The 16358-nt window shown below is 39.8% G+C and overlaps 1 protein-coding gene and 1 non-coding gene across 3 annotated transcripts in view; one reads left to right on the top strand and one right to left on the bottom strand.

The window, feature by feature from the left end:
- Window positions 1-14890, top strand: part of SDC2 (syndecan 2) — a 107436-nt gene extending 92546 nt beyond the window's left edge. Inside the window, exons 3-5 of one of the 2 annotated variants that reach the window (XM_012761980.3) lie at window positions 6175-6308; window positions 11470-11605; window positions 12497-14890. In XM_012761980.3, the coding sequence (XP_012617434.1) occupies window positions 6175-6308; window positions 11470-11605; window positions 12497-12660 (434 nt within the window). In that variant the 3' untranslated portion in view covers window positions 12661-14890. The remainder of the gene's footprint in view (window positions 1-6174; window positions 6309-11469; window positions 11606-12496) is intronic. The other variant, XM_076005141.1, reaches the window with a different exon arrangement.
- On the bottom strand, window positions 10395-10496 carry LOC142872022 (U6 spliceosomal RNA). The gene has a single exon (XR_012920270.1). It is a non-coding gene; the product is annotated as a U6 spliceosomal RNA (small nuclear RNA).
- Window positions 14891-16358: the final 1468 nt, after the last annotated feature.

Genomic DNA, 16358 nt, shown 5'->3' with positions numbered 1-16358 from the left:
TAGTGGAAGGAGCTATAAAGTCACATTGCGGAGGATGTGGACACAAGGAGGAATAAAGGGTTCTAGCCACATTTGCAATCTACCTGTGCTAGAAACAGCCCTGAAGAAGCTGAGAAAAAGGAAGAGCTAGTCCACATCTATGGCCAAGTCAGGAATTTGTGGCTAGCAGCATGCTGGGGGAGTCTTACTCAGAACCTTCTTGCTCAGAGTTTTTGTAGATTCAACAGAACAGATGGTAAAATTTATGCTGAACGTAGATGTCTGATAATCAGATTTGCCTGGGCTTCAGAATGATCCAGAACAAATTAAAATCAATTGTGTGTTTGGTTGAGATCTAGTCATATAAAAATGAATGTTTTAAGTTGGAAAACAGTAAGTCTGACAAAGACAAGAGGTGCTGGCTGACCTAGTAACAATGAGCTTACAATGCAATCCTTCTGTAAAAATAACTCTAGTTATTCTTGGGAGAGTGCTATATATCACACACGCAGAATGAGTGTGAAAAGAGTTGTTCTTCATAGCCTACAACTCTATAAATATCTTTCACTCATGGCACCTCTTTTTTCTTTTTAGCACCTCAAAAATGCTTTGTAACTGTCATCTTCAAAATGTCCCAGGAAGTAATAAGTATGGGCGCTTTTTTTTTGTCCCCATTTCACAGATCTTAGCATCCAAAAGTTGTTAGGGATCTGTAGAGGTTGTCCAAGTCATCTTATTGACTTCTGTCAAGATTCCCACTCAGTTTAATTTAAAACAGGTACACAGTTGTCCCCTGTGTGTTTCTTTCCATCCAAGTGAAAAGAGGATTGGAGTGGGTCATCTGAAATCCTGAATGCACTAATCAAATAGATCACACTGATACTTAAACTTGGCCCCTGTTGCTTCTGCTGTGGTTCTAGCCATGGGCATATCACTTCTGTGAAAAAGTAGAATAGCATCATTCTTAACTTTGGAAACCACTTTGTGCTGAGATGAGGGTGTTGTTTTCCAACTTAAAGGTAGCAGTACTTGTGACTAAAATTTGTGAAGCACTTACTATGTGTCAGCCACTATTCCAATCCTTACAACAACCTTCTAAGGATATTATTTCCATTTTTCACATGAGGCACAGAAAGATTAAGTAACTTGCTTGAGGTCAACGCTGTTAGAAAGTAATGGAGCTGGGATAGGGACCAGGGAGTTGGTTCTCTTCCAGGCCTTTGCTGTACTGCCATCATGTGTCATAAAACCCATTGTAGAATTGAGGCCTTGCCTAGCTGATGCCCAGTCCCAGCTGGAAACACCTTGGGTTTTTGGCCAGTGTACCGTCTGTCCCAAATCTTATCCAGCCATCCAGTAGAAAAACGCATGGACTGGGGGAGAATGGCTAAAGGCCTAGATGGGTCTTCCCAGGTGAGGAGATAAGGCCATGTTAATATGTGGGCTCAAGTATGGGCCTTAGCACGTGAAAACCTCCATATGCATTTACACACACTATGCCATGTTCTTGCAACACAGAGATGAGAAAGACTTTGGCCCCTATCCCTAGGAGGCCAAGAATCTAATGAGAAAAACGTAGAAATGAGCAATAATGTTTGTAACACCATGTGCCATAACATGGGAAAGTGCTGTACAACAAAAATTTAAGAGTTAAATGTATGCCTTTGGTAAAGATGGCAGATTGAGCACAACTACCTTCCAATACCTGACTAAATGTGATACCTGACTAAACAATAAAGGATTGGGGCATAAACTCATAAGGGCAAACAAAGCAGTAAAGGAGACAAAAGCCACAGCGTTTTGAAAGCTGGGGAGCAGAGGAGCTAGCATTAATAGTAACGGGCTTGGCCAACCCGAGAAGGCCGAGTTAGCCAGCAGTGGGGGCAACCAGGAAGCAGCCCAGTTAACACAGCAGAATCCCTGGGGGCCCAGGAATTGCTGGCATCAAGTAGAGGGTGGAAGTGGTTCTAAACTCAGGACAGTTGGTTGGAAATCTGTTTAAGAAGCACATAGATTTCTGATTCCTTTCCTCCATCACACAGCAAAGGGACTTAGGCTCCCCGACCTCAGTGGAAAACTGGAGGTTTATTATCTGGAGAGGACGAAACACAGGGCCTTTAGACTGGGATATTTCGGGACCAGATGGGAGAGATAAATTCTTAGATTAAGAGTTATGTAATGCTGAGCTATCCCCAGTTTCTCCTAATCAGCTCCCAGAACTTAGGCAGACTGTCCTTCACCCTCTGGGTAGGGGGCTGGGAGGTCTCTTCTGGGGCATTGGACCAACTCAACAGAAACAATGCAGAGACAGTGGCGTTGGGAGCTCTACAGCACAACACACAGCTCTATCTTAACTGATGATGCCCACATCTGGCAGACCTCTCCTGTGTGCTCAGAGCTTCTAGGCAGCTTTTCAGTGTTTCCCTCTTAAATGTTAAAAGACAACCAAGACGCCCCAGACATTTAGGAAAAACTTGTAAATGAAAGAGAGAGACTGTCCCCAAATCAAAAATTGGGATAGGACAGAAACAGGCAGAAGGGAATTTACAGAAAAACTTATTAAATTGAGAGAGAAAAGATGATGCCTTAACTATGGAACAAGAACAGGATACTATAAAACAGGAACATTCTGAGAGCACAAAAGAGTTCTTGAAGAGTAGAACCGTCCTGACAAAAGTGAAAAACTCATTAGAAGATGAGAAGATGCAGAGAATATTTATTTGTTCATTGAATAAGTATTTATTGACCACTCACTGCATGGGGGACCAAGCAACTTTCTAGGAATACTTAAGTAGATAAAAATCTAACAATATTTTCTCTGGTGGTGGGATAATTCTATTTATTCCTTTATGTATTTTCTGTGTTTCCAAATCTCATTCATGAAAATGTATTTTTTTTAATAAAACATGTTTTTCTTATAAGTTGTCTTAATCCGTTCAGGCTGCTATAACAAAATATTTTAGACCAGGTAATTTATAAAAAGCATAAATTTATTGGTTTGTTTGGAGGGTGGGAAGTCAAGATCAAGACACCAGTGGATTCAGGGGCTGGTGAGGGCTGGCCCTCTGCCTTGTAGATGGTGCCACCGTGCCACATCCTCGCGTGGTAGGAAGGGGCAGACAGCTCTCTCAGGCCTCTTTTATAGGGACACTAAGTCCATTCACCAGTGTTCCGCCCTCATGACCTAATCACCTCCTAAAAGCCCTTCTTAATACTAGCACCTTAGGGATTAGGTTTTAACATACTTTTTTTTGTTGGATGCCAACATTCAGATCATATCATACATAGAAGAAAATGTTATTTTTAAAAAAGAGATACAATGAGCCGTCATAACAGAGAGATAGAAACAGTTTTGTGATAGATCAAGGAAGCCTTCAGAGAGGGCGTGGCATTGATGCTGGAGGTGATTGCATAAGCGTGGAAACAGGTGGAAACAGGCTTTGGGGTGGTGTATTTCATACAGGCAGAACAGCGGGGGCTGAAAGTCAGGGATGAGGGGAGAGGTAATCAGGCTTCTGGTCTGGGCAAGAGGGTTAATCTTTTTAATAAAGATAATGAAAACAGCAGAGCCACCTGAGGCAGATTACTCATCTGTCTCTAACCTAAAAAGTGCTGGCTTGAGGGGCTTTGCTACCTTATAAACCACCTCTTCTAGATTCTCCCCATGCCTAGTTTGATGACTCACTCATATTTGTAACTCTTGTGAAACAAGGGGGTCTCTAAAGCCCTTAATTGAAATTTTTCATTTCTCATTGAAGTTTTATATGTAAGAACATGATTCATGATAGAAACAAATAAAGCATGTTAGGTGTAAAAATTGATGCATAATCAGGTAGGCTGATAGAAAAGAGCATTATGCTTCTGGAGCCATCATTATTAATGACCTGTGTTTATATAAGATTTTACACATTCAGCATGCTTTCAAATATATATAAGTTCTGTGAGAAATATGTATATACACACACATATGTGACATACATGCACCTCTATAGGTTAGTTATTTGTCCCCATTTTAAGGATGAAGAAACAAAGACCCAAATGTCACTTGTAAAAGATTACAAAGCTAATAGATACCAGAACCAGTAATAGCTTAGTTGGTTGCAAAATCTGTATTTTATTCCAATATACCCTGCCATTTCTTCTCCAAAATAGTGTACATGTTCTAAAGTTAAAGGAGATAGTTGACATATTAAATGAGCCACAGCCATTGCACTGTTTCCAGCATGTTACCTCTTACTTCCTGAACTTATCTATTTTCTTTTGTTTGAGGAATTTATGGGTATTCATTCATTCATTCATTCTTATCTGAGGAAGCAGGTTAGTTTGAGTTACAGAGTTTGAGTTTGTTTGAGTTGTTACAAATTTGACAAATGATCAACTTAAAAAGGATGTTGTATTTGAATGTCAGAAATTCTCAAATACTATTCTGGTGAAAAGGACACACAAAAAAAATTGCCCAGATGGAAAGAGTTACTTATTGAACAGATACCAGATCAGAGCCTGTTATATCTTAGATACTGTATCAGGCACTCTGAGAGGAAAACAGATGCAGTCTCTTAGCCTTATGGAGTTTCCAGTTTACACAAATTCACAATTACAAATTTGCGATACATGCAATTAGTGTAAGAAGGGTGGTACTAAAAACCATTTAACAGCTAGTTGGGAAGCTGACGCAGGAGGATTGAGTCCAAGAGTTGGAGGCCGTAAGTGTGCTAAGATTGCATATGTGAATAGCCACTGCACTCCAGCCTGGGTAACAGGGTGAGACTCCGTCTCTTTAAAAAGTAAAATTACATGGAAACAATAAAAATCATTTAACAGAGGACTCTGACGTCATATGGTGGGGAGGTATTCCCCAAGATCAGGGAAGGGGGATTAGGAATTAGCTAGGTGAGGACTTCTGCAGGAGGATCAGGCGCCATGGTTGTAGCACAGCAGAGAGAGAGAATGATGCTCGAGGGAGCTGCCAAGGTGGGCCAGGCCGACCACCCAGGCTGGGTCAAGGCATTTATAATTATCCCAAGAGCAGTGGGAGCCGTTGTAAGAGTTTTAAACAGGGATGATGAGGTCAAAGACAATTTGTGGGCAGTGGACTAGACAGAAAGGGGTCTGTTAGGAAGAAGGCCAGGTACAGTGGTTCATGGAAAGGTCACAGTGGCTTGCATTATGGTGGTAGCCCTGGAGCTGTAGGAAGGTGTTGGAGTGGAGAGAGCTTTAGAGAGTAAAACTGGTAGGACTGAGTGATGGATTCAATGTGGAGGTAAGGAAGAGGGAGTCAGAATTCCACCATTAGAAACAGAAGTTTCTGGACCCTGTCAAGTAACAGGGGAGAAGACCAGGTTTGTGGAGAGACAGGGCGGGATTGTGAGCTCTGTTGGACAAGTTAGAGGTGTGTCGTACCTCTAAGTCATTCTAATGAAAATGTCAGGCCACTGGGTATACGGGCCTTCCTTTGAGTGGGCTGGTGAAAGCTAATGACACAAGTTTTAGGTATCTTCTGTACTTAGGTGGTTAATTGAAGCCCAGAGAAAGAGGATATACCAGGAAGGAGATGGCAGTCGATAGTGTCCAGCAGTGCTAGGAAGTTCCATCAGAGGAAAAATGACTCTGAAAAATGCCATTGGGTATGGTGTTGTGGAGGACATTGGTGACCTTTTAACAGAAAAGTGTCAATATTGTGATGACAGAGAAAATGCACCTGGAAAGGAGTTGCGCATGGAGCGGAGAAGATGGTGAGGACAGGAGCTAGTGAGCATCCACCCGCAGTGGAAAAATCTGCCTATAAAAAGGGGAGAAATGTGGGGCTCACATGAGATAAGGACTCAGCTATGGGAGAGTTTTCCTTTTTTGTATTTTGTTTGTTATGTTTCCCAAATGGGAAATGGAGCATGTTTCTGTGTAGGCAGGAAGAACTCTTGTCAAACAGGAGAGATTGAACATGTAAGTGAAATGAGGGCTACTTGAGAGTGTTTAGAATGATATTATAGAAAAAATTGCCAGGCTACCCACAGATCCCCTTTGAAACCACTTCATTGCAGTGAAGACCACAGGGAAGGTTTGCGCTAGAGTCCTAAGGAGGTGGCACTTTGAAAGAACATGGCTCTGTCAGTATCAATGTTAGACAATATTGCCTGTTAATGGAGAAATCTGTGTTGTGACTCACAAAGATCAGCTCATCTTTGCGTGTTTTTCCAGGAGCTGATGAGGACGTAGAGAGTCCAGAGCTGACAACATCTCGACCAATTCCAAAGATACCGTTCACTAGTGCTGCTCCAAAAGTGGAAACCGTAACACTGAATATACAGAACAAGATACCTGCTCAGACAAAGGTGTGTTTTGCATACATGCTCCTCTCTTCTGATTGTATACAACAGTCCTTTTAAGAGTTAAAACCATATAAGGACAAATGGTCTTTGCATTATATTGTTGAGTGGCTCTTCCTTTCTCTTTGTGATCATTTTAGGATTTACTCACTTATCCCCCAGGCCTAGCTTATGTATGAATATTTTCTACACGGTTCCCTTCTAAAGGAATTTCTTAAGAAATAAAGTCTTGTTTATTTGGTTTAAGCCAAGAACATTTTTTTCACTTTATAGAAAATGTTCTGAGTTCAAACCATTGTGAACTTTACACACACTGAAACGTTATGGAATAAGAAGACTCCAGGTCATGTCTTGATGGTAGTAGTCTCAATAAGTCATTTCTTAAAGTCTCCTTAAACTCACTGTCAGTGGTATATAAACTTTGACCTCTTTCAGTGGTAATGATGAACGTGAGTACATCTGATGTCTTCGGTTCAAGAGCTGACTTAATAAGGTCTTTGGCCTTAGAGCAAAGCTCCCAGCTAATTAAAACTATGAGCTCATGATTTTGGCCTTGTTAATATTGCAATTAGCTGACAGTCCACTAATAGGTAAACCTTTAAGTTGGAAAATGCATATTAAAATCTGGAGAAGGCCTAAGTTTCAAATCCTGGATTCAATCAAGTTTCTTAGCTTCTGAGCCCATTTCTCGTGGGTCCTTACGATGAAGTGTGAGTGCCTGTAGCATGGCACTGAGACCTAGTAAGCAGTCTATACATGTTAATTGAATGTGGTGGAGCAGGAGAGACCAAGCCAATTCGCCAGTGAGGACGGGCCATCACTGCAGTGGTAGACTTTGCAGACGGTTCAGGGGTAGCATGCTGCTTAAGCTCACTCTTCTGTTGATTGGAAATACAGTGCTGCCGGGCTTTCGCAGCACACACGGTATGGAAGGCTGTTTCGTGAAGGTAGTGGCAGGCCTTCTCTGGAGTAGGAAGCACCCCTTCTGCAGGTGGGCTTTCCCTTCCCCTACCAGAGTGCCTTTGTTCTTCCTTCATCCTCCCAGTGCACATGGCCAAAATGGTGAATGACACGGTTGGTTGGGTTTCTGCAGGTGTAGAGCAGCCAGGACGTCAAGGCCTTTCCAGATTGGAGTGCTGTCTGTAGAACTAAGAAGGGTCTGTAACTGTTGGTGGCAGATTGGCTTCACAAGCCAGGTCATAGGAAGGCCAGGAGAAGTACCCCGAGGAGTGAGGCAGACCTGCCTAGAATGTGCTGGCTCCATGTGTGGAAGCAGCTCCATCCGTCCATGGATAAGTAGAATGAATAGAAGAAGGCAGAGGGGAGAAATGAAAAGTACCGGGTGCAATTGATGGTAGGATGGCTGAACACCACAGAGTGTGTGTGGCACAATTATCTAGCAGGGCCATGGAAAGATGCATTTTGCTTTTACTACATTTTTATTTGACCACTTCTCATGACTGTATCTCCTGTAGTCAGCGACCATTAGGATTCACTAGCTTGAGGCAAGAAACTCTCCTGGGTGAGTTTTGGCTTTTAGTGATAAAGAGTTGTAGCCTAAGTAAAACCTAATTTGATGTAGAGTTCTGCTTTGTTGACAATAGTGGATTGAAAATTGATTTAAGTTTTTTTTTAAATTGGCTTTAAGGAAGTTAATTGCATCAGATCAAGACTTTAAAAAAATAAATGTTTGGCAGATAAGTTTAGAAGTTAAGGATCCCCAAAACATTCTAATGTTTATATTCCTACTATCATTTGTGCTCAATGTAATAATAGTAATAATAAAAAGTCCATCCATTCATGGAAGATTTATTGAGTGCTATTCATTATGTGTCGAACGTTGTCATAGGCACTGATAATGATAATATTGATAATAATAATAGCAATTAAATTTTCCATTTTTTAGTTTACATGGTACAGCTGAATTAAACATTGCCTTTAGGATACCATTAGTGTAGATTTTGCTTTTGAATGGATCTCACAGTGGCATTAATGTCACTGTTACAGATACTCTATCTAGTTTGTTGTAAATTTATGACTAAAAAATAAATAAAAGAGTTGTTTAAGCAGAGCATCATTCATAATCTTCCATTCCTTTTCCATGGCATCCAAACAGCCAGGAATTGATGTGACAGATCTTAAATTGGCCTTATTTAATCATTCGTGCTACCTTTTTGTAAATTCATTTTGCACATGTATACACAACAATTAAGGTATTTTAGATTGTAATGTAGATTGGTTTCTTCTTAGTTGAGCCTCTGCTTCCAAACAATAAAACTTTTTGATTTAAAAATATGAATGTTCCCTCCAGAGCAGCTTAAGGCCTGTGCACCCCTCAGTGCAGGGTGGCTCCAGGTCTGTGGAGACCTTCTGTCCCCACACTCTCAGATCCCTGGAATGCACACTTATGTCTGCCTGCTGGGTAAGAAGCTGAGGCAGAGGGAACTGAAAAAGTCAACTCTCTTAAAAGACTTTAGGGACTCAAGAACCCCCAGGTGAAACCATGTGATTAGTAACAATAGTGGAGCATAGTTGATGTGGGTAAGTTCAATTCAGTCTCTAATATTGCAGTAGCCACTCTGTCCAGCTCATGTCCCATAAGAACTTGCTTACTTCTCTCCCTAGAGAGAAAACCTGTTACAAACCTAGTTTGTAGGTTTGTACAAACCTGAGTATTCACCTGCTTGAGATTTTTCTTCCCTTTCCTAACCTGATAGAAAAGCAGTGCTAATGAGCAGTGAAAAGGTTCCTAGATTAGAACCCAGATAATCCATTCTCTAACTGTTGAGTTGTCTGGCCCACTACAAGCAGCCAATTAGAGATGGGCTTTCCATGAGAAGCATGGAGAAAACTCAGGCAGAATGTGCCAGTGAGCTTCTCTCTTCTGCTTTACTTTGGAGCAGAAAGGCCTGGGAAGACTTCATATTTTCTTCTCTCACAGTAATATAGAGAAGAGTGAAATTTGGGGTGCATATGGTGCAACAGGGAAAGGATAATTTCTCTGTGGCTTCTACTATTTGTAAATCATGACAAGTTGAGGTTTAGGCTGTACAGGATTTCTTGTGGGGTGGGTGGGAAAGACAGTCACACTTTATTATAATTTGTTAAATACCATCTTAAGTGGATGCCTAGTGTCTGGTCAGAGAGAAGGACCTATTAATCTCACAGACCCTGGAGTTAAAATGGATCCACTTGATCTAGCTTATGGTCCTTCCTAGAAATGCAGGTGACCTTAAGGCAACCCAAGAGGTGAGGTCTTCTTTTGTCCTTTAACCTTCTAAACTTAAGTAGCAGGCTGCTATTGTGGATGAACCCCAGCATTCAGAAAACAGTCAGTTGTTTTCCTGGGCCACGGCACATTAGACCGTACGCAGTCCTAATGAAGATGGTTGGGGTGCTCTTAGGAAGAGTTGTAGAAAATAGGGATTATTGTCTACAGCCCAGTGGAGTCGACAGTGTTTTTCATCAATAGTGTTGGCCAATAAGAATGTCAGCCTGATTAAGGACAACTCATTTGAACTCAATTTCTCTAGGCCATTGATCTTTAAGCCATTGTCTGGAAAACTCTAAATAAACAACGATAAAAATCAGTGTCAGCTTCCTTGCCCCAGACCAATTGAAACAGAATCTCTAGGCCTAGGACCTTTTTCTTTTTCCAGAATATTATGAGGGTACACATGTTTTGGTTACATGAATTACTTTTGTGCAGTTTGAGTCATAGTTATAAGTATGTCCGTCAACCAGATATCGTGCACTGTACCCGTTAGGTGTGAATTTACTCATCCCCTCCTCCCCCTTCCCACCTGACTGATTTCTGTTGACTTTTACTACCATGTATGCATATGAGTGTTGATGATTTAGTTCCAATTTAATAGTAAATACATGTGGCATTTGTTTTTCCATTCTTGCGATACTCACTTAGAAGGATGGTCTCCAGTTTCATCCAGGTCGTTAGAAAAGCATTTGTTCGCCATTTTGTATGGCTGCATAGTACTCTGTAATATACATAATTCCACATTTTATTAATCCACTCACGTATTGATGGGCACTTGGGTTGTTTCCACATCTTTGCGTTTGTGAATTGTGTTGCTAAAGAAGATGGAACGCTTCACAAATTTGTGTGTCATCCTTGTGCAGGGGCCATGCTAATCTTTATCCTTCCAATTTCAGTATATGTGCTGCCAAAGTGAGCATAGAGCCTTCTTTTTAATGCCCTTCAGGTGATGCAGATTTTCAGGTTTCAGTGTAACCTCATGTGATTCACACAAAATGGCCAGTGATGATGCTGAGTATTAGGCAACAGATAATTTCTGTCTTGGTGTGCTAGACTCTAAAGAGTTCTGGGGTTACAGTGAGGTGAAAGATCAGAGAGGGCTCGTTAAGGAGAAATAGACAGTGGAAGAAGTGAACAGTTTGGACTGGGGATACAAGAACTGCAGGAACCAAGGCACAGATGTTAAGAATCAGTTTGGGTAATGAAGAGGCTATAGAGGCGGTCTCGTCACCGGAGAGTAAGTGGTGGACTGGAAACTGCCCCAGGCATGCATTGCTAAGATTGATGTAGCAACTTCTGTGTGATGTGCTAACGACCTGAACAAAGCTATGGAGGGAAAACTAAGGGGAGGAACCTAATGTCCTAGTCCAGGGTTCACTGAAGGTGCAAGATTAAGTGGAGAGAAGCATTAACGGAGTAAGGCTGGGGAGTTGGGAAGAGCCCAGTTGGACAGGAGAGAATGCCTGAAAAGGAGCTGTCATCACAGTGACCTGTGCAGCAAAGAGGAGGAGGAGTGGGAAGAATGGGGCAATGCTGTTGGGTTGGAGTGTCCAGATGGGGAGATGGTGACCTGAAATCAGAAGAGCGGAGAGGAAGTAGAGATCTTATGAAATGTCAATGAAAACAACCTAGCCATGTCATTAGTGTTATTATAAACTCACTAACTATCCATCTGGCCTGCTCATGTGATGGGTGTTAACACAAAACCATGAACTACATGGGTCCGTCATGGAACTCACCTATTGGTATAAATTTCACACAAAGTGATTATTTCAGTTACTCCCTAAACTCATTCTTTGAAATAAAGGAACTTTCGAATATACTCATGTATTATTTCTTCTTCCAGCACATTTTTAAAAAATCAGTATAATCTTTCCCTTTTTCCCATAACAGTCACCTGAAGAAATTGATAAAGAGAAAGGTCACCGCTCTGACTCAGATAGGAAAGCAGACCCAGGTAAAGAGGATACAAATGTGTATACGGAGAAACACTCAGACAATCTGTTTAAACGAACAGAAGTCCTAGCAGGTGAGTAGCCAGGTAGGGCGTCAGGTGGGAGGATGCTTATATAGGCCTCTGTTTGTCCAGGTGATAGTAGAGCAAAGCTTGCTGTCACCTTTCTACTGAAACAGTCTTCAGGGTCCTTCATTCCACAGTGAGAAGCAAGAGATTAGGCAGACGTTTTTATTTTCTGCCAGTTCCTTCAGTTTACCCATTGGCCTGCCATTGGTAGCTTAGAAGAGGAAAGTTGAGATCTGAATTGTCCCAGAACAATTGGGCATAAGGGAGATGGCGGGGTGTGAAAACCAGTCTTGCTCCAAGTAATCTCTGATTTCAAATTAAACTTAAGGGAAGGAAAAGTTCTTTGGAGTACTGCCCAGGACTTTAAGAATATTGTCTTTAACTTACCTGAAGTGCTAACATTTGATTTTAAAGAGGGGAGATTTTGTAAGCTCTTTGAACCACTAAATCTTTGAAAAGATAATCTCAAATCCAAAACTGGAAAGAAATTTGTGTACTTTTTAAATATTTATTCTTAAAAAGTTTAAGTCAATTGTGTCATGTTTTATGTTTTTATTGAAAAAGCAATTAGAAGATTAGAATATGAAATTTGAGTACTGAAAAGACAAAAGTGGTTTTAAATTATGGAATTAGTTGAGGTTGCAGCCAGATTTTTCTTACTGAGTTTTTTTGGGTGATATTATTAATACAATCAAAGAAAGTTTTTGTGCCTTCCCGAGGAATGTCAGATTTGCATAATTGCCTGGTTACTTCATTGCATCCAGTTTTTGTTTTTTTTTAAATTGACATTTTCAAATTAAACCTTTTATAAAAGTGTAAATAGGTTGGGCTTGGCAAAGCTAATTTCTGCAACCCTTGAATCTCTTCTAAAGTAATCTTCCTTTTGGTGTGTTGCAGCTGTCATTGCTGGCGGAGTTATCGGCTTTCTCTTTGCAATTTTCCTTATCCTGCTGCTGGTGTATCGTATGAGGAAGAAGGATGAAGGGAGCTATGACCTGGGAGAGCGCAAACCATCCAGTGCTGCTTATCAGAAGGCACCTACTAAGGAGTTTTACGCGTAAACCTCCGACTTAGTGTCTCTATTTATGAGATCACTGAACTTTTCAAAATAAAGCTTTTGCATAGAATAATGAAGATCTTTGTTTTTTGTTTTGTTTTTGTTTTTTTTCATTAAAGAGCCATTCTGGCACTTTAATGATGAAAATACCATTGTATTTAAAACTTTTCATGTATTTCTTTAGAACAACATAAAATTAAAATTTAACATCTGCAGTGTTCTGTGAATAGCAGTGGCAAAATATGTTATGAAAACCCTCGATGTTCATGGAATTGGTTGAAACTTTTATGCGCAAATACAAAATGATTGTTTTTATCCTATGGCTCGAAGATGAAAGCTGTTCATTTGTGTCAGCATGTCTCAGATGGACCTTACCAAGTTGGTCTTACTTTGTTAATTTATCTGTTGTCTCCCTCTTCTCTGCCCTCCCCTTTTGTGCCCTTAAAAACAAAACCAAACCCTATGCCTTTTGTAGCTGTCATGGTGCAATTTGTCTTTGGAATAATTCAGATAATGGTAATTTAGTGTATATGTGATTTTCAAATATGTAAACTTTAACCTCCACTTTGTATAAATTTTTAAGTGTCAGACTATCCATTTTACACTTGCTTTATTTTTTCATCACCTGTAGCTTTGGGCAGATTTGCAACAGCAAATTAATGTGTAAAATTGGATTATTACTACAAAACTGTTTAGTCATATCTATTTAATCAGATCTTCTTTTGGGAGGATTTGATGTGAGTTATTGACAAGCCTCAGCAAACCCAAAGATGCTAACAGTATTTTAAGAAGTTGCTGCAGATTCCTTTGGCCACTGTATTTGTTAATTTCTTGCAATTTGAAGGTACGAATAGGGGTTTAAAGAAAAATCGGTTTTTGTTCTTAAAAATGCATTTAAGTTGTAAACGTCTTTTTAAGCCTTTGAAGTGCCTATGATTCTATGTATCTCGTTGCAGACTGGTGTTAATGAGTATATATAACAGTTTAAAAAAAGTTGGTATTTTATAAGCACAGACAATTCTAATGGTAACTTTTGTAGTCTTACAAATAGACATAAATTGTAATTTGGGAACATAAAAACTACTGAATAAATCATGTGGCCTAATATTGAAAATGTCACTGTTATAAATTTTGTACATTTTTGATCAAATGTACATCTCCCCTTTGCTAGCGACCGTCTGCTCTCAAGGATGACATGGGTTTGATTTCTAAGTGTTCCACAGTGTCTGTAAATCAAGACCAAAGAGCAAGTTGATGAGGCTGTTTATTACAGACTCACTTCTGAATTGGCCAGAGGAAATCTGAATGTAGCATCCTGTGTGTGTCTGGATACAGATATTGGAAGGCTGCCAGGGAATTTCAAAGTTTGCAACCTTTATAGAATAGCTGATGGCAATATTGAGACAGATGCCTGCTTTTGCAAATAACTTTTAAGACTATAAATTCCGAGGATCTGAAGGGGGCTTTCCTATAGTCAGTATCCAAGGCTTAGGCCTATAGATTGATTTAGCTTTGAATTGTGTTCCAACTCTCTCCTGAAGCTTAACTGAAGAACTAATAGATGGAATACCATAGCTCACTTTATGGGGAAAGGAGGGAGAGGCAGGGAGGCTCTGTGTGTAAAAATGAGGGCCTCACTGCTTAGGCGTGACATGGTTGGAAAGAGTGATACCTGAGGAGGAGGTAGAGGAATGAGGGTACCTGGCTGGTACTTACTGTACTGAACATTTCCATTTTCTGTTTTATCCATTAGTTTTGTTTTAAACGGTGAGCCGCCAAAGTAGGAAGAAGACAGCAAGAACAGCAACTTTTCCAACATATAATTTACTTTTAATAAAGTGTGAATATTTCATTTAGAGAACATTCCCTGGAATTGCCACAGAATTCAATTTTAAAAATATTTTTTTAAGCAACACTGAAGAGTGTTTACTTAAATCCTTAATGGCCTTAATTCTCAAATTCCTAGCCCATCACAGAATCAATCCACTTTAGAGTGATTAAAAGGAAATGATAGCACCTTTTCAAGCCACACAATGTCCCTCAATCACAGAGGTTAAGAATGTAGTGGGTATACCTCTAACTGTGCAAAGCAGAGTGAAATTCAATTCATAGAATAACAACTGCTTGGAATATCCGTGCCAGGAAAAGAAAATTTCTGGCAAATATTTTGTCACTGCTGTAAAGCAAAATATTTGTTAAAGTGCCAAAATAAAGTCTGTCATGCCGAAAGTAAATCATTGTATAGATTGGCATCCAGTTTTCTTCAACTGTACATTTTCTGCTTATTTTATTTTTAAGGTGCAGTAAATACTATAAAAAGTAATGAGTACTGAGTTCAGGGAAATTTTGGTAAAATATAAATATTAAAGCCAACATGAAAATTTCCTGTTTTCTTAACCACATGTAAATGATTTCCCTTGTGTGAATGTGGCTTTGTGTTTGAGAGACCTGGCAATATTCAAACTGTCCCATTTTCAGCCTATAGGGGGAAATGAGATGAGCTCGTTTTTTTGTTTTTTTTTTTACGTTTTAGCTGCAGGTGCATAGTACCTGAATTTCAGGATTAGGACTTGGTTAATAAAATTAAATTTAGGTTGAACAAGATTGTGGAAATTGCCATCTCTTAATGTTAAAAGTTGATAGTTTCACATGAAATGTTTAATGAGTTGATAATGCACTTCGTTGCAAATTAGACAAAATGCCCCTCCTTGTTGGGTGTGTAGTCTGTTTAGTGTAGAATCTGGAAGCGTAAGCTAAATAACATAATTACTTGGGTGGCCCTAAAGGAACTAATAGTCCTACAAAGGGTTCTTGTTCCTGTAAGAATGGGCACAGTAATAACTTCATAGTTTTATGGAGCTTATTCAATATTTGAGGCATTTTGAAATCTCTAAGAACATGTTTAAGGGAGGAACAAAAATACAAAACCTAAAAATATTCTGGGGTTAACATTGTAAGTGGGATCTTCTTTGTAGGTTTATTACAATTATACAATGGGTTGGTTGAAAAGATAAACTTTTAAATGTATTTGGCGATACCTAAAAAGATAATGACTTTAGAAACACAATCTCTAACATGAGTTTCTAAGTTGTAAGCCTCTGGCAGACAACAGTGAGACCCTAAGAGGTTTCTAATTAAAATTAATCAAACCACATGATAAATGGAGTAGTCTTGAGTTGAGTGATCCCTAAGGTTCTTTTCAGTTCTAATATTTTATGACAAAATTTGAGACTTGGCCATTTCAGGGAATTAGATTGAGCCAGCATAGGAAACTTTAAAAAAGGGTAAAACATATTTTAGTGGTAAAAGCGGTATAAAAATGGATTCTATCCCACTGTCTCCTAACTCTGGGTGACTTCACTCATGATTTATGGTTGTAAGATTTCATTTCTTTTTGTTTATCTGCTCTGTATGGTCGTTAGCAGGGCCTTTTCTGACCATGGAATCGTGGCAGCTTTGGGAGCAATTTGGTTTCCTGTGAATTAGCTGGAAGGGTGTAACCCACGCTGTGGATCCAACCCACAAATAACAGTGAAGCTTTAGGTTTTGGTGTTTCAGATATGCTGAGTGTAAGAGGCATATTTTGCTGGCAAAATAGCATTCAAGAAAGAAATGCTTATATGTGCAAGCCATCAGAAGTTCAATCAACAAATATTTGCCTATGGACTACCCAGTAGACACGAACTTCGAGAAGCTGGAGGT

This window comes from Microcebus murinus, chromosome 7, assembly GCF_040939455.1.
Source record: "Microcebus murinus isolate Inina chromosome 7, M.murinus_Inina_mat1.0, whole genome shotgun sequence".
NCBI classification, from domain to species: Eukaryota; Metazoa; Chordata; class Mammalia; order Primates; family Cheirogaleidae; genus Microcebus; species Microcebus murinus.
Note: the sequence above shows the minus strand (reverse complement) of the source record. Positions and strands in the feature narration are given on the sequence as shown.